Genomic DNA, 23,165 nt, shown 5'->3' with positions numbered 1-23,165 from the left:
TTTAACCCCTCGCTCCTGGGGGAGAACCTATGCAGTTGTGATTATCTTGTCCTTTGTGGGTTGCCTACCTGGGGGTATGGGTTGTTTTTTTGTTGTTGTTTTTTTAATAGCTCTTTATTTATTTATAATTGCTTTATTTATAATTTTATTTATTTATAATTGCTTCACAATACTGTGTTAGTTTCTGTTGTACAACAAAGTGAATCAGCCATATGCATACACATGTCCCCATATCCCCTCCCACTTGAGCCTCCCTCCCATCCTCCCTATCCCACCCCTCTAGGTCATCGCAAAGCACCAAACCGATCTCCCTGTGCTATGCTTCTGCTTCCCACCAGCCAACTATTTTACATTTGGTAGTGTATATATGCTGATGCTACTCTCACTTCGCCCCAGCTTTGCCCTCCCACCCCATGTCATCAAGTCCATTCTCTATGTCTATCTCTTTATTCCTGCCCTGCAAGTAGGTTCATCAGTACCATTTTTTTTTAGATTCCATATATATGCGTTAGCATACAATATTTGTTTTTCTGACTTACTTGACTGTATGACAGACTCTAGATCCATCCACATCACTACAAACAACTCAATTTCGTTTCTTTTTATGGCTGAGTAATACTCCATTGTATATATGTGCTACATCTTCTTTATCCATTCATCTGTCAGTGGACATTTAGGTTGCTTCCATGTCCTGTCTATTGTAAATAGTGCTGCAGTGAACATTGGGGTGCATGTCTCTTTTTGAATTATGGTTTTCTCAGGGTATATACCCAGTAGTGGGATTGCAGGGTCATATGGTAGTTCTATTTTTAGTTTTTTAAGGAACCTCCATACTGTTCTCCACAGTGGCTGTATCAATTTACATTCCCACCAACAGTGCAGGAGGGTTCCCTTTTCACCACATCCTTTCCAGCATTTATTCTTTATAGCTTTTTTGATAATGGCCATTCTGTATGGCATGAGGTGAAACCTCATTGTAGTTTTTTTTTTTTTTCACAGTTTCAGTCCCTTTAATTAGGTGCTCTGAAGAGAAGGCAGAATGGCAGACAAGGGGTGGAGAAGGTGGTGCTTCTTAAGCCCCCTTCAGTAACCGGTCAGTCCTCATCCTCTGGCAGCTGGATCTTGCTGGGGTCGAAGCAGTTGGAGTCCATGATGAGGAGGCCATTGGCCTCTCGGTATTTTACAAGCCTCTCAGCTTCCCGGCAGGCCCACTCCTGCATCCTGTAGTCAGGCAGATAAGCCACAAAGGTGCTGCCAAGGACCAAGATGATGGAGAAGCCAAAGAAGAAGACAACCCGCATGTTCCAGAGGTCCACAGCAGGGTCCTTGTCATAACCGTGGGAGTCTGGGTTCTTCTCGTAGAGGTTTTCGTCCTCGGGATCTGGGTCCTCCTGCCAGTGTAAAGTTGGTTCCGGCAGCCGCTTTCCCGCCACAGCGGACGGGGCGATCACAGCCCTGGAGGAGCTGGATTCCCAGCGAACACGGGCAGCCGGGAGCTCTTGCCTCGCCGCCACTGCCAAAAGGCGGCGGCTGCACAAACCTAACATCCCGACCACCATGACAGATCGTTCTGCAGTTTATCGGGGGCAGGGACGGAAATGTGACTGAGCAGCTGCAGCTGGTTCGAGCACGAGAATTGTCGCTCCGCCCCTGCCGCAATAGGTCCCGAGTCGAGATTTTGTTTTCAAAATGGCGAGGCGTCCTCTTTCCCTCCCTCTGTCATGGCCTCACGGAAGACATCTTCTTATCCTCTCGATCAGGCTATGGCCTCATTGTAGTTTTGATTTGAATTTCTTTAATAATTGGTGCTGTTGAGCATCTTTTCTTGTGCCTCTTGGCCATCTGTATGTCTTCCTTGGTGAAATGTCTGTTTAGGTCTTTCGCCCATTTTTTAACTGGATTGTTTGTTTTTTTGATATTGAGCTCCATGAGCTGTTTGTATATTTTGGAGATTAATCCTTTGTTGCTTCATTTGCAAATATTTTCTCCCATTCGGAGGCTTGTCTTTTTGGCTTGTTTATGGTTTCCTTTGCTGTGCAAAAACTTATAAGTTTAATTAGGTCCATTTGTTTATTTTTGTTTTTATTTCCGTTATTCTAGGAGGTAGGTCAAAAAAGATCTTGCTGTGGTTTATGTCAGAGTGTTTTTCCTGTTTTCCTCTAAAAGTTTTGCAGTGTCTGGTCTTACATTTAAGTCTTTAATCCATTTGGAGTTTATTTTTGTGTATGGTGTTAGGGAGTGTTCTAATTTCATTCTTTCACATGTAGCTGTCCAGTTTTCCCAGCACCACTTATTGAAGAGGCTGTCTTTTCTCCATTGTATATTCTTGCCTTCTTTGTCATAAATTAGGTTCCCATATGTGCGTGGGTTTATCTGTGGGCATTCTATCATGTACTGTTGATCTATATTTCTGTTTTTGTGACAGTACCATACTGTCTTGATTACTGTAGCTTTGTGGTGTAGTTTGAAGTCGGGGAGCCTGATTCCTTCAACTCCGTTTTTCTTTCCCAAGACTGCTTGGCTATTCGGAGTCTTTTGTGTTTCCATACGAATTGCAATATTTTTTGTTCTAATCCTGTGAAGAATGCCATTGGTAGTTTGATAGGGATTGCATTGAATCTGTAGATTGCTTTGGGTAATATAGTCATTTTCACAATATTGATTCTTCTGATCCAAGAATATGGTATATTTCTCCATCTGTTTATGTCATCTTTGATTTCTTTCATCAGTGTTTTATAGTTTTCTGAGTATAAATTTTTCTCCCCCTTAGGCAGGTTTATTTCTAGGCATTTTATTATTTTGTTGCAGTGGTAAATGGGAATGTTTCCTTAATTTCTCTTTCTGATTTTTTGTTGTTGGTGTATAGAAATGCCAGAGATTTCTGTGTATTAATTTTGTATCCTGCAACCTTACCAGATTCATTGATTAGTTCTAGTAGTTTTCTGGTGGCATCTTTAGGGTTTTCTATGTATAGCATCATGTCATCGGCAAACAGTGACAGCTTTACTTCTTCTTTTCCAACTTGTATTCCTTTTATTTCTTTTTCTTCTCTGACTGCCATGGCTAGGACTTCCAAAACTATGTTGAATAAGAGTGGCGAGAGTGGACATCCTTGTCTTGTTCCTGATCCTAGTGGAAATGCTTTCAGTTTTTCAACATTGAGTATGATGCTTGCTGTGGATTTGTCATATATGGCCTTTATTATGTTGAGGTAGGTTCCCTCTATGCCCCTTTTCTGGAGAGTTTTTATCATAAATGGGTGTTGAATTTTGTCAAAAGCTTTTTCTGCATCTATTGAGATGATCATATGGTTTTATTCCTTAATTTGTTAATGTGGTGTATCACATTGATTGTTTTGCGTATATTGAATCCTTGCATCCCTGGGATAAATCCCACTTGATCATGGTGTATGATCCTTTTGATGTGCTATTGAATTCTGTTTGCTAGTATTTTGTTCAATTTTTGCATCTGTGTTCATCAGTGATATTGGTCTATAATTTTCTTTGTGATATTTTTTTCTGGTTTTGGTATCAGGGTGATGGTGGCTTCGTAGAATGAATTTGGGAGTGTTTCTCCCTCTGCAATTTTTTGGAAGAGTTTGAGATGGATGGGTGTTAGCTCTTCTCTAAATGTTTGACAGAATTCACCTGTGAAGCCATCTGGTCCTGGACTTTTGTTTGTTGGAAGATTTTTAATTATGGTTGCAATTTAATTACTTGTGATAGGTCTGTTTATTTTATTTTAAATTTATAATTTTGGTGCATTGTCACCAGAGTTTTTGGCTGTTCTATTGTTACATTTTGATTTATTGAGATTTTCTTTATGGCTTTTTTTTTTTTTTTTTTTTTGGGCTGTGTTGGGTCTTCCTTACGGTGCACGGACTTTCTCTAGTTGCAGTGAGCGGGGGCTGCTGTTCGCTGTGGTGCGTGGGCTTCTCATTGTTTTGGCTTCTCTTGTTGCAGAGCACAGGCTCTAGGGGCACGCGGGCTTAGTTGCTTCGTGGAATGTGGGATCCTCCCGGGTCAGGGATTGAACCCATGTCCCCTGCATTGGCAGGCAGATTCTTAACCACTGCGCCACCAGGGAAGCCTCTTTATGGCCTTTCTTAAAGGTTAATTTTTATTAATGTTCCTTTGGAGACTTAAAAACTGGTTTTTTCTTGAATTAAAAAATAGTTAAGAGATGGGTATTTCTCTAATAATTATTTATTAATACCTAGTACATATATCCATCTAAAATTTTGAGATTATAAAATCAATATTTGGCAATAATGTAAAACTATAGCAGTCCAGTTAAAGGCATTGTAGACTGATATTTTCTTATTAAGAGGGAAATTTTTTCTGATGCATGCCAAAATTACGCAGTTTCCATGCATAATTTCTATGCGCACAATAAAGAATACTTTAGAACCTGAACTGAAAATTTAATGAAAAAAATGTATAACTATTTTAGATAAAATAGGAAAAAACTAAAATCTGTGGAATATCTTTATGGAGTTTAAATACAAAATTTGAAATTCTGTTAGAAGTAGGTTTTGTATTTAGTGTATGTACAAAATATTTTTATTTTGTCTCCAAGCATTTGCGAACAGTGTGCCATGATGTTAATTCATTTTAATTTGACAGATTTATTTATTTATTTTAGGCTTTTATATATATATATATTTTTTTTTTTTAATTGAAGTATAGTTGATTTACTATGTTGTGTTAGTTTCACAGCACAGTGATTCATATATATATACACACATATATATTCATTCTGTTTCAGATTCTTTTCCCTTATAGATTATTACAAAATATTGAGTACAGTTCCCTGTCTTTGTAGGTCTTTGTTGGTTATCTATTTTGCAATATATATAGCGGTGTGTATATGTTAATCCCAAACTCCTAATTTATCCCTCCTCTCCTTCCCCCTTTGGTAACCATAAGTTTGTTTTCTATGTCTATGAATCTCTTTCTGTTTTGTAAATAAGTTCATTTGTATCTTTTTTTTTTTTTTTTAGATTCCACATGTAAGCAATATCATATGATATTGGTCTTTTCTCTGTCTGGCTTACTTCAGATAATCTCTCGGTCCATCCATGTAGCTGCAGGTGGCATTACTTCATTCTTTTTTATGGCTGAGTGGTATTCCACTGTGTGGGTATATGTGTATGTATGTAAATATACACACACACAGACACACCACATCTTCTTTGTCCATTCATCTGTTGATGCACATTTAGGTTGCTTCCATGTCTTGGCTATTGTAAATAGCGCTGCAGTGAATATTGGGGTGCATGTATCATTTCAAATTACAGTTTTGTCTGGATATATGCCCAGCAGTGGGATTGCAGATAACTCTAGTTTTAAGGAACCCATACTGTTCTCCATAGTGGCTGTACCAATTTACATTCCCACCAACAGTGTAGGAGGGTTCCCTTTTCTCCACACCCTCTCCAGCATTTATTTGTAGACTTTTTGATGATGGCCGTTCTGACCAGAGTGAGGTGATACTGCATGGTAGTTTTGATTTGCATTTCTCTAATAATAAGTGATGTTGAACATTTTTTCATGTGTTTTTTGGCCATCTGTATGTCTTCTTTGGAGAAATGTCTATTTAGATCTTCTGCCTTTTTTTTTTTTAAGAAAAAGATGTTTAATTTTAGATTGTCTACTTAACAATTCAAACTGAGAAGTTAAACAAAACAATAAAAACAAGATACAAACTCTATAAATATAAACCTAGATGGTTTTGAAAGGAAATATACCCAGATATCAGTAGTGATCATCTGAGTTTTGGGATTACAGTTGATTTTATTCTTTAAAAATATTCTGTATTTTTAAAGATCTCTATAAAAAATTATATATTCTTTTATAACTAGAAAAAACCCCAATAAATTGTATTTTTTCAAACAATTTCTCATTGAGTAAGCTTTTTAATGTTGACTTCTACCTCAGTAAGTTTTAGGAAAACATGAAAAGACCTTTGGACCTTTGTTCTTTCAGCTCTCCGCTAGGTGTTTTCACAAACTATATCTCATTTAATCCTCACAGCACCCTCATGAGATTGTTACTTCCCATTTTACAGATGAAAAATATGAGGCTCAGAGAGGTTAAGCAATATATCTAAGGCCTTTCAGATAAGCAGTGATTCAGCTGCTCACTGGCTAGCTGGTAATTACAATCCAGATCTATTGAACCTTGAAATTTATACACTGCTGAGTGTCACACTGCATACATTAAAATTTTGAATTTTGAAAGTGAAAATTATCAATCATGTTAATTAAAATAATCATTGCTGGGCTTCCCTGGTGGCGTAGTGGTTGAGAGTCTGCCTGCCAATGCAGGGGACACGGGTTCGAGCCCTGGTCTGGGGAAATCCCACATGCCGTGGAGCGGCTAGGCCCGTGAGCCACAACTACTGAGCCTGCACGTCTGGAGCTTGTCCTCCGCAACAAGAGAGGCTGCGACAGTGAGAGGCCCACGCACCGCGATGAAGAGTGGCCCCCGCTCGCTGCAACTAGAGAAAGCCCTCGCACAGAAACGAAGACCCAACACAGCCAAAACTAACTAACTAACTAACTAACTAACTAAATAAATAAATAAATAATTTAAAAAAAAAAATAATAATCATTGCTATACTGAAGTCTATATGATTTGTGAATATTGTTTCCCAATATTCTTTTCACTTTCTTTTCACACACACGCTATATTTTATTTTTACAAGAGATAAACTGACACCAAGCATTGTAAATGGATGACCACAACAAAAGCAACAATGATTGCAATTAGCAAACACAAAACACACTCATACTATGTCATAATATTGACATTCAGTCCAGTAATCCTCCACTGTAACAGCTCGTTTACTTTGCAGTGAAAATTGATTTGTATATTTTTTGTCTCTGAGTCCTTGTGGGATTTTTTTTTATTCAAACAGAAAGTCACAAAAATTATAATCATCCTCATCAGTTCACTCAGTCCCACGTAATTAATTTTTTTCATCTTGATCTTTTGTTAGCACTTTTATGAATTCATCAGTTTTCCGTTAGAGTTCTGAAAATGCTTATTCATTCAGTTCAGCAGTATAGTGAGTTACCAGAAACCTGTACTTGTCAGAGTCTTTTGCATGAATTCCTTGAAGATGAAACCCTTTTTTTTTTTTTTTTTTTTGCGATACGCGGGCCTCTCACTGTTGCGGCCTCTCCCGTTGTGGAGCACAGGCTCCGGATGCACAGGCTCAGCAGCCATGGCTCACGGGCCCAGCCGCTCCACGGCATGTGGGATCTTCCCGGACCGGGGCACGAACCCGTGTCCTCTGCATCAGCAGGCGGACTCTCAACCACTGCACCACCAGGGAAGCCCTGAAACCCTTTTATAGGAACATTTTTGCAAAAGCATCACAGTATACCCAGAACTGTCTGTAAATGACAAAGGACTTAAAAATGACCATGGTTAAAGATTTGATGAAAGTTCATAATAATGCAGTTGACAAGGAAAGTTAGTTATTTCTGAGATATACATTTTAAAGTAATAACTAGAATTATGACTTATAACATTATACCGGAACATATAAGATTCTTAGAAATTTCATGTAGTGTCTGAAACATTTATATTAACATATTTCCATACAAATAACCCAAAGAAAGTTTAGTATTAGTTGTTTTTTGTTTGTTTGTTTGTTTTTTTATACTGCAGGTTCTTATTAGTCATCAATTTTATACACATAAATGTATACATGTTAATCCCAATTGCCCAATTCAGATCTTCTGCCTATTTTTTGATTGGGTTGTTTGTTTATTTGTTATTGAGTTGTATGAGTTTTTATATTTTGGAAATTAATCCTTCGTCAGTCACATTGTTTGTAAATACTTTCTCCCATTCTGTATGTTGTCTTTTGTTTACAGTTTCCTTTGCTGTGCAAAAGGTTTTAAGTTTAATTTGGTTCCATTTGTTTATTTTTATTTCCGTTACTCTAGGAGATGAATCTGAAAAGATATTGCTGCGATTTATGTCAAAGAATGTTCTAATTTGACAGATTTAGAAATCAATGTATAGGGAGGGCTCAAAGGCTTAGGGTCCCAGTTTCATGATTCTGGTATATGTCCCTTAGTTTTGCTTCTGTATTCTTTGAATTGCTTGGTGATGAGTGCTTTAAGATCTCAGGAAAAAAAAATATTCTTTGCAGATTTAATGAAAACCCTATTTTAACATTGTCTGAAGATGTCTAAGTTGACTTGATAAATTGTGATATTTGCATTCTGATGCAAGGATGGGTCACCTCTGTAATTTCTGTATAATATTGTACTTTTATTTTTCCTTTTTTTTTTTTTTTTTTTTTTTAGAGTTTTTATTTGGCTGCTACCTTAAAATAGAAGCCCTAAAAATGCCAGCTTGTTTGGACTTAGAAGATGACCTGGATAAATGATAAAAATTAAGAAAGACATTTTGGTGAGTGAAACCTTATGTGAGAGTGAGTATGGCTCAGCTTAATTCCAAGCAGTGGAATGACACTACCAAAGTTACATTGCAAAAATTCTCTAAGTTTGAGTGCCTTCTGTTTCTCTGGGATTAAGACCTTGATCTCTTTTTTTTTTTTTTTTTTTTCTTTTCTCTTTCAGGGAGTCCATAGACCTCCCAAGAGGCACATCATAAGACTTAAATGTGTTTTAAATACCTGGTCTTCTCCAGTACTACACCAAACCCAGTGTAGTTTACTGGGGCCTAGTGTTCTATCAGTCAATCTTGTGAGTCATGATTTAATTAGAAATTGAAAACTGATGGCCTGTGGGCCATATGCAGCTGTGGTGAGTTTCATTTGGCCCATAGAGTATTTTCCAGAAATATAAATCAATTTTAAAATTTGGAGATTTTACTAAATATATGGATTTTAGTCTATTCTTAAAATTCAGAATGTTAGTCCTGGGCCTGTATAAACACCTTCTGTCCCTCCAGAAAGGAAGTAATAAAGTGGAACAGAGTAGCAGCTGCTGAGCATAGATGGGTATGCAAGTTTCCTATTGCCCAAACCATTCATACAGTATGTGCAAATGCATTTAATGTTCAGTGTTCTTCTCTTATTTACTTTATGTGCCTGACCCCTGTAGGTATATGAATTTGTGATTTCTGAGGTGCATAATAGCATCTTGTCTTTTTGCTCAAATGGCAGATAATCTGAATAGTCTGTGACAATCTTTTAACCATTATTCACATAGGAATCTGAATATATATAAATATACATATAAAATATATATTTAAATCGGAAAAGACTGGTGTAAGTAATTAAATATATGTGATATATATAAATTTATATATTTATAAATATATATGTTCAAATATGTTTATTTTTAAAACATACTGTGATTTGGAAGATGTTCATAGATAAGCTTCTTAGCATTCCTGATGTCTGGCAGAGTTTTACCATGGAGCAGTACTATGTTTCTGGTATGCTTGCTTTTTCCCTTTTTTTTTTTTTTGGCCACACCACATGGCATGTGGGATCTTCCCCCACCAGGGATTGAACCCGTGCCCCCTGCATTGAGAGCATGTAGTCTTAACCACTGGACCTCCAGGGAAGTCCTCTTTTTCCTTTTTTTTCTTTAAAAAACAATTAACTATTATGATCAATTTCAAATATTTATAATTTATAGTACAAATAAAAATATAATGAACACCTGTATACTCATCACCTATAATTAGCCATTATTAACATTTTGTTATATTTGATTAATCTGTTTTTTCCTCATTTTTTTCAAGAGTAAATTGCAGACATCATGACATTTTACCTCAAAATGCTTCCGTATGGATCTCTTGGGACTTCCCTGGCAGTCCAGTTGTTAAGACTCTGTGCTTGCAGGGGGCATGGGTTTGATCCCTGATCAGGGAACTGAGATCCCTCGTGCCATGTGATGTGGCCAAAAAAATTTTTAAATGCTTCAGTATGCATGTCTAAGAGACAGTAAGAATATTGTGGGCTTCCCTGGTGGCGCAGTGGTTGAGAGTCCGCCTGCCGATGCAGGGGACACGGGTTCGTGCCCCGGTCTGGGAAGATCCCACATGCTGCGGAGCAGCTGGGCCCGTGAGCCATGGCTGCTGAGCCTGCGCGTCCGGATCCTGTGCTCTGCAACGGGAGAGGCCACAACAGTGAGAGGCCAGTGTACCGCAAAAAAAAGAACATTGTCCAAAATAACCACAGCACCATTATCACACCTAACAAAATTAGTAATAATTCCCTAATTATCCTAAAAATGTGCTTTGCATCTCTTTTTTTTTCAAACCAAGATCCAATAAAGTACTGTACATTGCATTTGGTATTTTAAAAAAATATTTATTTATTTGGCTGCATTGGGTCTTAGTTGCGGCAGGCAGGCTCTTCGTTATGGCATGGGCTTCTCTCTAGTTGTGGCACGTGGGCTCCAGGGCACGTGGGCTCAGTTGTTGCAGCACACACGTGCTCTCTAGCTATGGTGTGCGGGTTCTAGAGTGCACAGTCTTAGTTGCCCTGCAGCATGTGGAATCTTAGTTCCCTGACCAGGGATCGAACCCGCATCCCCTGCATTGGAAGGTGGATTCTTTGACCACTGAACTACCAGAGAAGTCCCCATTGCACTTGATTTTTAAAGCTCTTAAGTCTCTTTTAATGTAGAACAGTTCTACCCACCCTTTTTTTCCCCTGTGACCACTGACTTATTAAAGAGGCCAAGCCAATTGTGCTGTAGAAATCCTACACTCTAGATTTCTCTAATTATTTCCTCATGGTGTTCTTTAACTTGTTCCTCTGTCTCCTGTTAAAAACTTGTTAGATTCAGGTTAAACATTTTGGCAGGAATATTTCATAGGTAATGCTGTGCACTTAATATTGTACATAATTTCTGGTTGTTTCTCTGTTAATGATGCTGAGGTGGATCATTGCATTCAAGTGGTAGAAGTCAAGTCTTTCCGTTGTGAAGTTACAGTTTTCCCTTTGCCAAGCAGCAGATATCTGGGATGATACTTTGACATCGTGTAACTATCCAGAACTCTGTCAAATTTTCACATAGTGTTTTTTCCTTACTGATGATCCTTGCCTGAATTATTTTATTAGGGATTGCAAAACTGGGGGTTTTCTAATGACGCCATCTTTTTATATTTAAGTTGGCATTCTTCCATAAAAAAAGCTTTCCTTTATCAACTGGAGCTCTTTGGCTCCTGAAATGATTTCATTTGGAAATCTTTTTCATTCTACCTTGGACAAGTAGAGTAAATAATATGCTTGCTTTTAAAATTTCTCCTAAATATCATATTTGTTTTTAGATTCTTTATAAAAGATCAAAATAGCCCCAATAAGAAGTTAAATCAGTAGGTAATCTGAAAATTATGTGGGTGAGCAAGATAACTGGTGGTTAATTTTAGCAAACACAAAGAAATAGCGCATGCTCATGATAGATGACCATAAATAAGCAAATGAGTCTCTTGAGCTAGTCAGCTATACTCTTGGAGAGAATTTTCACTGAACTACATTTTCACTCAAAGATTACTCCATTATTTTGATAATAAATCCTTAGATTTTAAGTGGGCATTAATCTCAAAGAATATGTTATCTGGAAGAAGTTTCATTTTCTTTTAATTTTTATAAATTTATTTATTTTTGGCTGCATTGGGTCTTCGTTGCTGCACGCGGGCTTTCTCTAGTTGCAGTGAGCAGGGGCTACTCTTCGTTGCAGTGCATGGGCTTCTCATTGCAGTGGCTTCTCTTGTTGCGGAGAACGGGCTCTAGGGTGCGTGGGCTTCAGTAGTTGTGGCTTGCGGGCTCTAGAGCACAAACTCCGTAGTTGTGGCGCACGGGCTTAGTTGCTCCGCACGGGTTTAGTTGCTCTGCGCGGGCTTAGTTGCTCCACGGCATGTGGGATCTTCCCGGACCAGGGCTCGAACCCATGTCCCCTGCATTGGCAGGTGGACTCTTAACCATTGCGCCACCAGGGAAGCCCGGAAGAAGTTTCTTTAAAAAATTTTTTTTGTAGGGAAGGCCAGTCATTTTTTTCATGGACTGACTTTCTATTTCTTGTTTTTTTTTAAGCACCTGTATAATGCCCATAGTACTGTTAAACTGGTAATTCCTAAATTTGAATTAGCTGACTTCTTGTCTACCAGTTGAGGGTTTTCCAAATCTGAATACACAGCCTTCGTGGCATGACCAACAACCTCTACAGAAGAGCATCAAAGTGCAGGTTTTTTAGTTGGTTTTCTCCTTTCCAGTTAAAGATTCTTTTGGAAAACGTGTCTTAAATTTTAAATTCCCGTCTTGCAGTTGTTTCAACTTTGAAACAGCTGTTAAATAGCTACAGTTTTTCAGGCATTTTCAGCAATCAGACTTCTTTCTGCTGGGCAGCAGGGTTTTTTTGTTTTTGTTTTAGGCCTCACCACGCAGCATGCGGGATCTTAGTTCCCCGACCAGGGATTGAACCTGTGCCCCCTGCAGTGGAAGCGCGGAGCACTAACCACTGTACCGCCAGGGAATTTCCAAGCAGCAGCTTTTAAGCCCTAAAAATCTTTTTTAGTTTTGTTTATTTACCTCTAAAGTTCTTTAATATCTGTAAAATGTAGATGGCAGTTGACTAATGGCAATGGTATTTATAAAGGATTTTCTAAAAGCTGTTTTTTCTTTATTTTTTTTAAAGCTACTTTCCTTTTTTTAAATTGAATTGTATACTTTATTTTTTTATTAATTTATTTATTTTGGCTGTTTTGGGTCTTTGTTGCTGCACGTGGGCTTTCTCTAGTTGCAGCAAGCAGGGGCTACCCTTCGTTGCAGTGCGGGGGCTTCTCACTGTGGTTGCTTCTCTTGTTGCACAGCATGGGCTCTAGGCGCGTGGGCTTCAGTAGTTGTGGCACACAGGCTTAGTTGCTCCACAGCATGTGGGATCTTCCCGGACCAGGGCTCGAACCCGTGTCCCCTGCATTGGCAGGTGGGTTCTTAACCACTGTGCCACCAGGGAAGTCCTGAATGCTGTTCTTTCTTTTTTTTTACATCTTTATTGGAGTATAATTGCTTTACAATGGTGTGTTAGTTTCTGCTTTATAACAAAGTGAATCAGTTATACATATACATATGTTCCCATATCTCTTCCCTCTTGCATGCTATTTTTTCTTAACCATCCAAATTACACTGTTCCTTTGTAACGCCAATGGTACTAGAAAAGGTTATAATTGCCAGACTATAAGACACTCTCTGCTCAAATGTAAAAGTTTTTTTTCCATTTTTATTTACAACAGAGGAATTTTCCCCCTTAAAATTGCTTAGGTTTGGTTTTTGAAAAGCCTTTGCTCTTGAAGTTTAGTGATTATTTTAAAAAGAAAAGTTAAACAGTTTTAAAAAGTTGATACTTTTTTTCTATTTATGCAAGTAGTATAACCATATCACAGCATATTTAGCTTTGCATTTTCCTAATGACTCATAGCGTTTTTGGAAAATAGGAAAAGAAAATTTACCAACAATCTTACCAACCTAGCACAATCACTATTTGCGTTTTAGTGGGTTTATTTTCAGTCCTTTTTTTATTATCCATCTTTTTAAAAAAATAGCTTTAATTATGCTTTATATAGAGAATTTTTTTAAATTAGAAGATAGGTGTGAGGTTCTTATGTTTCTATACCATTCTTGCTTAACACAAATGCTGAAAATTAATGTTCATTCATTCACTTTTGGGTTAAGAATGTGATCATCAATCCCAAAGATAATGGAGGAAATGGCCACATGGTGTGGTCTTTAATATTTGTACTCTTTGGTAGGCAACATAACTGAAAATAGCAGAAAATGTGACTTCCCTAGACCTAAAAGTTAAAAAGTAATTTAGTTCTGTCCTAGACATAGTTCTTTGCCTCTGTAAATATGTGTTAACCACTTATTTTCCTTTTGCAAAAGTATTTTTAAATTTTTGTGTCTTTGTTTTGTTTCTGAATCATTATTTTCAGCTATGCGGCTATTAATAACCCTTTAAAAGTTGTTTTAAATGGTCCTTATGAAAGACTTTAGGATTTTAGGTAGTCCTGCAGATGCTCTTAGTTAGGTCAGGTTGTCCTTTGCTGGTTAAAGCAGAGGGCTTTAGAAACCTTGGCTGCTCTGAAGCTTTTGTTAGGACAGGAGTAAGGGGAGTCTTGGCATCAACCCCAGTCTTGCTCTATGGGAGTCAACCAAAGGCTAATATGAATTAATTCTCAGAAAATACCTATTTTATTTTCTTGTGATCTTTCGTTCCCTTCTACCCATATTCTAGGCTGACAAATAAAAGGAATTTTATTTAAAACTGGTACGTTTTTATTTCTAGTATCTTTAAGAACTATAATAGAATATCTTAATTAAACTGGCGTATCCGCTCTGTAATTTCTTAATTTTTATAGTACTTCCTTATTATTTGGCAAATAAATTATAGTTTTCATAGAACTATAATTATACATTGTTGACTGTATAATTATGCATTGTAATGCTTTTTGTATCTTCTGTTTTCAAAGGTTTTTTTATTGTCCACTTGGCATATGCTTCTGGAATAATATTCACCATGGTTTTGGATGACCTTCCAAACTTAGAAGACATCTATACTTCCTTGTGTTCATCAACAGTGGAGGACTCAGAGATGGATTTTGACTCTGGACTAGAAGATGATGACTCAAAAAGTGATAGTATTTTGGAGGATTCCACAATCTTTGTGGCCTTCAAAGGAAATATAGATGATAAAGACTTCAAATGGAAATTGGACACAATATTGGAGAACGTGCCCAATTTGTTACACATGGGTAATTTGCTTTATTTTTCCTTCTTGTTACTCTTTTTGAATTGTCATTCTATGGTTATCTCGAGTTTTACAAATACAGCTGTGGTTGTAGTAGGTTGAAAGGCTGATTTTAATTGCAGAGTTGGAATTTTAGGATTTTTTTTTAATAGAAATGCTGTTGTATTTTTTTAAGTACATGGAGTAACTGAACATAATAAAGCATTACTTAGCATAGTAATCCTTAAATTATCTGTTCTAATGGATAGGAGTAATTCTATCTAATTTTAGCTCTCTGGTCTTTAGTTTCCTTACCTATAAAATGAAGAAGTAAGACTGGATCTTTGAGGTGACTTAAAACTTACAAAAATCTTTTACTCCATGGTTCTACTTAAAATAAACCTGAAATTTGTTCTTTTAAATTTTAGGTCAGAGGTTAACCGATAGCCTGCTGTATCCATGTGCAGCCATGTGTTATGGTCCACTTTAATTTTGGGTTTTTTTTTTTTTTTAATGTTTGAATTTCATTGCCACTGCTTTAAAAAATGAGGTATTTTACATTAAAATTCAGATTTTAGGGGCTTCCCTGGTGGCGCAGTGGTTGGGAGTCCGCCTGCCGATGCAGGGGACGCGGGTTCATGCCCCGGTCCCGGAGGATCCCGCGTGCCGCAGAGCGGCTGGGCCCTTGGGCCGTGGCTGCTGGGCCTGCGCTTCCGGAGCCTGTGCTCCGCAACGGGAGAGGCCACAGCAGTGAGAGGCCCGCGTACTGCCTAAATAAATAAATAAATAAATTCATATTTTAGATTTGTCTTTAAACAGGAAAGGTCAGATAACATTGAGCTCTCCTATCCCAGGTGGTGCTGAGTAGCAGCTGCCACTGAAGGCAGGCCCTCCCCTCACGACAGTCCCATCTGTCCTCTTCACACATTTAGATAACCTGTAGTGGTCTTGTGGGAAGCTGTGCTTGTCAACTTTGGTTTAGATGTTCTCCATATTTTCTGGGTAGCACAATTATTTAATTCCTTCAGACATAGTACAAAGCCTAGATTTTATCCTTTTATCACAGATCTTGACTTGATTAAGTGCTAACCAACTTTTTTAGGTTTTGGGGTCTTATTCATTAGAATTGATGTCAGGAGGAGAGCTGTCTTTTTTTTCAAGGGTCCTTTTTTTGCTATGTTATATAAGACTTCTCTGTAGTTCTGGATTATTTAACATAGTATTAGAGACTTTTATGGTGAAAGTTGTAATTATCACCATAATCATGTCATAATATATCATATCTTAAGGGCTAGCTGCACCTGAAATTGTTCATTGCTCTTTTTAAAAAAAATATTTATTTATTTATTTGGCTGTGTTGGGTCTTAGTTGCCGCACGTGGGATCTTCGTTGCGGCATGTGGAATCTTTCGTTGTGGCACACGGACTCTTCGTTGCAGCACGTGGGCTTCTCTCTAGTTTTGGCCTTGGGCTCTAGAGCTCGCAGGCTCAGTAGTTGCGGCACTCAGGCTGTCTAGTTGTGGGGCGCAGGCTCCAGATCGCACGGGCTCAGTAGTTGCAGTGTGCGGGCTTAGTTGCCCCATGGCATTTGGGATCTTAGTGATCAAACCTGCGTCCCCTGCATTGGAAGGCGGATTCTTAACCACTGGACCACCAGGGAAGTCCTGCTCATTGCTCTTAATTATCCACCTTTTTTTCTTGTTTTTAAATTGCTGAATTAGTTTATTAATGGCTTTTAAATAAATTAGCAAACTCAGACTTATGGTTATCAGTTATAGTCTTGATCCAAAAAGTATTTTAAGTCAGATGTTCTCAAATATGATGGAAGTTAAAATTTTTGATAAAATATAATTGTTATAGTTAAAGATTTTTCTGCAGGCTTATCACAAGTAGATAATGTCATAAGCAAATTTAATGTTTGTCTAGACCACATAAGTATAAGATTGCAGTACTGTTTAGATTGGGAAGAAGCCCTGAAGCATCTATACTCTGTGGTACCAGGATCTCAAGCTCCCTACCTTTTGCTATTTGGATACATAAATATCATGGAAAGAAAAATGACCTGAAAAGCAGATCTGGATTCTTATGCCATGATGCTGCTAGGTAGCCACTGGATTCTGGGCAAATCTCTTAGACTTTCTGGGCTTCAGTTTCCTCACCTATAAAATAGACTTGAACTAAATATTGCATAATCCTTCCTAAATCTCTGTGATTGTATTAACCTTCTGCTCTTAGCAAATGGTCCCTTTTTTCCACATAAGAACAAGTGGACTCCCTGTCTGGATAAATATATAACGTATAATGATTTTGGAGGTGGCAGTGGCTTTAGGCAACATGTAGGCACTTTCCTGTATCCATATATATTTCTTATTTTGAGAATAGATATTCCTGTATGACCATTTTCTCAATACTGGAATGTATAATTGAATGGAGGCTATAAGAGATTTAATGTAGCTGAGTTTATAACAAAAGAGAAAATTATTTTGTCTGGGGTTGTTGGGGAAAAAATGTTTTTTTATTATCTAACTGGACCTGGGATTTGCATTCCATCTGTGAAATATAATTACAGACAACATTACCTCCTCAATTAGTTTAACTTTTGCATCTTAATTTTAAAACATGTTCTAAAGTTTGCACTGACTTTTCAGATTTGCTGAAATGTAATGTTTATATCCTAACTGAAATGTAGTTATCAAATTTATGTTGCTTTTCTCCTCAGTTTGGTATGCTTCAGTAGAAATTGTTTAAAGTAGAAAAAGATTAAAAATGAGACACATAAAGAATCAAGATTTAAGCCTTCCTTAAATTGAAGCATTTATAGGATTTTGGAAGAAATGTTTGCTCCCTCCCTCTATGAATATCTTTCACAGAGAGGCCCAGTGAAAATTTAAATATGAGTATTAAAATTTCAATTGTTTCATTTGAAGAAGTAAAATTGCTTAACATTTTATAAGTGAATCTACTATTTTCCTTTTTAGTGCTCTTTCTTTAAACAAGTTTAGTGAATTGTAGCTACAGATTCCCTAATATCTTACAATTGGCCTATCTGCCAGTTAAATTTTTATAAAATTTCACTTGAAATTTGAAACTTAAATATTCTTAGCTTCTCAGTTCACATACATTGAACTGAGTCCAGAAGTAGACCTTATTCTATTAATTTAAACTTACCTCTACCTTCTCTCTTATGTTCCTTACTCCATCGTACTGCTTTCCATTTATTTAGTGCCTATGGTGTGTCAGCTCCTATGCTAGATTTTTGGCATATTATTATCTCATTTAACACAATCTCATGAAGTAGTTTTTTCATGGTTTTAGAGATGAGAAAGGTAAGTTTCAGAAATGTGAAATAACTTGTTCATGGTCACCCAGGTGCTAAGTGGTACAGCTGGGATTAAATTTAAAGTCTGGGCTTCCCTGGTGGTGCAGTGGTTAAGAATCTGCCTGCCAATGCAGGGGACACAGGTTCGAGCCCTGGTCCAGGAAGATCCCACATGCCGCGGAGCAACTAAGCCTGTGTGCCACAACTACTGAACTTGCACTCTAGAGCCCGCGAGCCACAACTACTGAAGCTCGTGTGCCTAGAGCCCGTGCTCCACAACGAAGAGTAGCCCCCGCTCACTGCAACTAGAGAGAGCCCGCACGCAGCAACGAAGACCCAAAGCAGCCAAAAATTAATCAATAGATAAATAAATAAATAAAACAAATAAATTTATTAAAAAACAAAATAATAATAAAGTCTATCTAATACCAAAGCTTAAACTCTCTCATCTACTCCATACTGGTATTCTACCTTGTTCTTTTACTTTGTTGTTGTTGTTCATTCCATGTCTTCTGATGGCTAAAAGATTACTAATATTATTCTCTTTCTTTCATGACCTAGAATCCAGCAAGCTAAAGGTACAGAAGGTAGAGCCCTGGAACAGCGTGCGTGTGACATTCAACATCCCCCGGGAAGCAGCGGAGCGGCTACGGATCCTGGCTCAGAGCAACAACCAGCAGCTTCGGGATCTGGGAATTCTCTCCGTTCAGATTGAAGGTGCATGTCTGGACCCAGATTATAGGAACAGTAGAATATAGCATGTGCTGCTTTGTCTGTTCCTCTCAAGTTGAATTCAGAATACCAGATAACTCATGTCACCTGTGCTTTACATTGCAGCACCTTAGGATAAAGAGGAATTGAGGCTCTGGTTGGGTCCTGACACTTCAGCATCCACAGCCTCAGACTCCATTTCCTTGGCTGATGTTGGCTGTTATTCTGTCAGACTTTGATTTTACTGGTACCCTAACCAAGGACTGATTTGTCTTTTAAAGAATATCTAATTTCAGTTGCTTCCTTCCACCCAATAAGCCTTATTATTTATTTATCTAACAGAGACTAGGAGGCCCTGAACAATCCTTTTGTAGCAGTATCCATTTTTTAGATGTTTTTGACAGAATGATCTTTTAAAAATGAAAATATGGGGCTTCTCTGGTGGCGCAGTGGTTGAGAGTCCACCTGCCGATGCAGGGGACACGGGTTCGTGCCCGGGTCTGGGAAGATCCCACATGCTGCGGAGCGGCTGGGCCCATGAGCCATGACCGCTGAGCCTGCGCATCTGGAGGCTGTGCTCCGCGACGGGAGAGGCCGCAACAGTGAGAGGCCCACGTACCATAAATAAATAAATAAACGAAAATGAAAATATGGAGTATACACACACAGCTTAAAACCCTGCTGTGGCTTGCTGTTATTCACAGAATAATGACCAAACTCCTTATCGTGACCTCAGGCTTTGCATGGTCTGACCTCTACCTTTCTCATCTAGCCTTATCTTTTACAACTCTCCTCCTTCTTCCTTGCTATCTATTCTAGCCTCCTCAGCTTTCTTTTAGGTTCCTTGAATATGCATTTCATCTTCCTGCCAGGAGTCCTTTGCATTGATGTCTTCTCTATGTGGATATTGTTCCCTACCATTCATTCCCCTTTCCCTTAGTTATACCTACTCTGCCTTCAAGTATCAGCTTAAATCTTTTTTTTTTCCAGCTTAAATCTTGAGGAGGTGTTTTCTGAACTCCTTGACTAAGTCAGAGTCTTTTTTCTTGTACTTTTACAAAAGTCTGGTTTTTTTCTCCCTCAGATCATTTTCTCACACTTTGATTAAAGCAGTTATTTGATGATTGTTTTGTTCCCCCATGGACTGCAAGCTCCAATAGGGGCAGGGACCATACCTTGTTTCACTCGTTGAATTTTTGCTTGCCTGTACATGTCAAGTTCTTTAATAAACATTGTTGAATGAAAGCAAGGGAAGCACATATATAATAGTAACACTTTGCTTCAGCCCTCAGAATAAATGATAAATAAAATATGGTCTTTGTCATTATAAACTCAAAAGGAGCTCATGACCTTGATGAGGGAGACAAACCTGAGAGATGTAAGTACCAAGTATGGGGAAGCACAAAGGAGATTCTATCTTTTGGTGCCCAATGAACTAAAACCTTCTTTTCCCCTCCTGTGTTGATGTAAACAAGGTGGCAACCAGTGAGTGATTCCAGCCTTCTCTTGCCCTGGTGGGCCAAGCCCTCCTGACCCTGTGCTTGCATAGGACCTAAATGCTCCATTGAACCTCAGTAACCAAAAGGTCAACATATTGTATGTAGGAGTGAGACACATTTTATGCAGTTAAGATTGTAGGTTGCTGTGCCCCAGAAGGGGCGATATCAACAAACAGATTATTTAGAGAGATTATTCAGAGATAGATTGAGAAATGGGGTAAATTCCATAATTTGATAAACAAGGAAACAGTGGCTTAAACAATAACCAGTTTGTTTCGAAAAATGTTGGATTGTCTAAAAGAATTCAGAAAAGTAAAATTAATTCACAGCAATGTATTGGATGTAGGATGAACTTTTTTTTTTTTTTTTTGCGGTACACGGGCCTCTCACTGTTGTGGCCTCTCCCGTTACGGAGCACAGGCTCCAGACACGCAGGCTCAGTGGCCGTGGTTTACGGGGCCAGCCACTCCGCAGCATGTGGGATCTTCCCGGACCAGGGCACGAACCCGCATCCCCTGCATCGGCAGGCGGACTCCCAACCACTGCGCCACCAGGGAAGCCCTAGGATGAACTTTTGGGAAGAGTAGAGGTCAAATAACTATTGGTAATAACACTATATAGGCTGTTTATGCTTTATAAGCACATAAGCACATGTATTTTTTATAAGAAACATATAAGCAGTTTCTTAAAAACCCCAAACATTTTATAGTCTCTCTTACCTATTTACCTGAATTAAAAGGGCTTTGTGGTAGTGTTTTCCTCTGGAGAAAGGAAACACCAGTTTCTTCTCTTAATCATACCTACTTCCTACAGATTCTTAGAATGGTAAGGTGCTGATTCCCCTTTATCGTTACAGCCATAAATTAAAATACAAGTACCAGCAAGGAAGCCAAATAGATAACATATGTTACAAGAAATTATGAAATTTACATATGGCAGTGATTATCACATTACAGAAAAGAGTTCTTTAACTTTTAGGGTACACATATGTTCCCAGGTGATCTCCTTTTCTCTTTCCACACTCCCTGGGAATTCAGGCAGGAGTGAAAGTGGTGGCAATAGCTGTTGCTTTTGTGAAACTGGTGATGGGCTGATGCCTTTAAGTTGTAAGAGAAGGTATTGCCACTGTCGTGGTGTCTGCTGCAGGGCTGGAGGGACAGGTTGTTCCTCCCAACAGACTGTTCTCCTTTGAAGAATACTCCCCGTACCCTTTTGAGTTTTGGCCAGGGAGTTGGGGAGATGTCTTTTTTGAGGACATTTTGTGACTCCTCTGTAAATTCATTCTGATTTAAAGCAGGAGTCTGTGTCAAGGGCCAGAGAATAAATTTTTTTGGCTCTGTGGGCCAGAAGATCTCTGTCAAGACAACTCAGCTCTACAGTAGTAGTGCAAAAACAGCCATAGGCAATATGTAAATAAATGAATGTGCTGTGTTCCAATAACACTTATTTAAATAAACAGGCAGCAGGCTAGATTTGGCCCACAAGCCATAGTTTGCCAACCCCCATCAGCAAGTTGGAGAGCCAGTAGTGTTCTCTACGTGTGTTTCCTTGACAACAATTAGCTTACGCTTACGTGCAGGTGACAAATAGGAGAATAACAGTAGTATAGTGTGGAAATTGTGTTTCATTCATATGTGATTTTTTTTACCCCCTGGGCAAGGGGAGTTAGATTAGTAGCAATAGAAGGGTTAATTGTCCACAAGAAAAGCCAAAAAGCCTTTAGATGTGTTGCTACATAGGTGGGAGTCCTTTCAGCTTTATTTCAGGAAAATTAAGAATGAGAAGTTACACTCAGGTACCTTCCCCAGAAGTATACCCTCAGCATTGCATGGCTCTCAGCTTGTGAAGTTTCAGTTTCTCCTGTGCCCACCTTAATGGTGGCTCCACTGGCTTAAAGGTCCACTGCATCTACATTATTTCCCACCTTTAACCAGTCATTTTCATTCTACTGTTTTGGGGTATGTTGCCTACACCAAGTTTTGTTTTTATTAGCGCTCTGGTTACAAAGCCGCATGGGTTTTGAGTTTGCCTCAACACTGTTTTTCCCATAAAGCCTATTATTTTCAGTGTGAGATTTTTATAGACTGCGAGGTTTTCAAGGAGTGCATTTATCATATAGAAAAATGCCTATGATTCTTTGTAAGGTTAAAATAAGATGACTATTCATCATATAGCCAGTAAATAGCTAATGAGTGCCTACTGTGTACCAGGCACTGTTCAGTGTTTAAAGGATATAATTAATAAGGTGGCCATATAATTTATCATCTAAATTAGGAAATTGAGAGTAAAGGGGGTTACTGTTAATAACTATTAATTAACTGTTAATAACTATAAGTGAATGAATAAGTAACTGTTGATACATGGGATGTGCTCTGAAGAAGTAACAAGATGTTCTGATAAGGGTGACCTCACCTTAGATAAGAAGATTGGAGAAGGCCTTTTGGGGCATGTGACACTTAAGATTACATTGAAAATTGAGAAGTTGGTTTATGTGAAGAGTGCGGAAGAACTGTTCTAGGCAGAGAGAACAACATGTGCAAAGGCCTTGAGGTGAGAAGTGCGTTTGTGTGCCTAAGAAAGTAAAAATAAATGCCACTGAGGCTGAATCCTTGTTATTGAAGGAGAAAGTAGTGTGAGTTGAGGTTAGAGAGATAAGGCAAGGACCACGTCTGGGCTGTCAATAGCAGCCACAAGCCATTTACATGATCTGATGTCCATTTCAAGAACAATACTCTTTCCATCTAGAATGTCTTAGCAAGTTTAGTGTATTAATAGTTCTTTCTCTTTAGTGGAAACCCTCAAGATCTGTATTCTCTTTTCTCTTTTCTTCCTGACTCCCATAGGCAACTTAGAACATCTTGTAGCCCCTGGTGATTGGTCACTTATTGGTAGTATATTTGTTCCCTATTACC

At 38.3% G+C, this 23,165-nt stretch overlaps 1 protein-coding gene and 1 pseudogene across 2 annotated transcripts in view; one reads left to right on the top strand and one right to left on the bottom strand.

Annotated features, from left to right (window-relative positions):
* Positions 1-1,094: 1,094 nt before the first annotated feature.
* LOC136135501 (NADH dehydrogenase [ubiquinone] 1 beta subcomplex subunit 11, mitochondrial pseudogene) lies at positions 1,095-1,559 on the bottom strand (annotated as a pseudogene).
* A 12,956-nt stretch (positions 1,560-14,515) lies between these two features.
* NCOA6 (nuclear receptor coactivator 6) overlaps positions 14,516-23,165 on the top strand; it is a 52,396-nt gene continuing 43,746 nt past the window's right edge. For both annotated transcript variants that reach the window (XM_065892475.1, XM_065892474.1), the window contains exons 1-2: positions 14,516-14,750; positions 18,605-18,760. In XM_065892475.1, the coding sequence (XP_065748547.1) occupies positions 14,516-14,750; positions 18,605-18,760 (391 nt within the window). The remainder of the gene's footprint in view (positions 14,751-18,604; positions 18,761-23,165) is intronic.

The sequence above is a fragment of the Phocoena phocoena genome, chromosome 15 (genome assembly GCF_963924675.1).
Source record: "Phocoena phocoena chromosome 15, mPhoPho1.1, whole genome shotgun sequence".
NCBI lineage: Eukaryota > Metazoa > Chordata > Mammalia > Artiodactyla > Phocoenidae > Phocoena > Phocoena phocoena.
The sequence above is the reverse complement of the archived record's forward strand: the minus strand, read 5'-3'. Positions and strand labels throughout refer to the sequence as shown.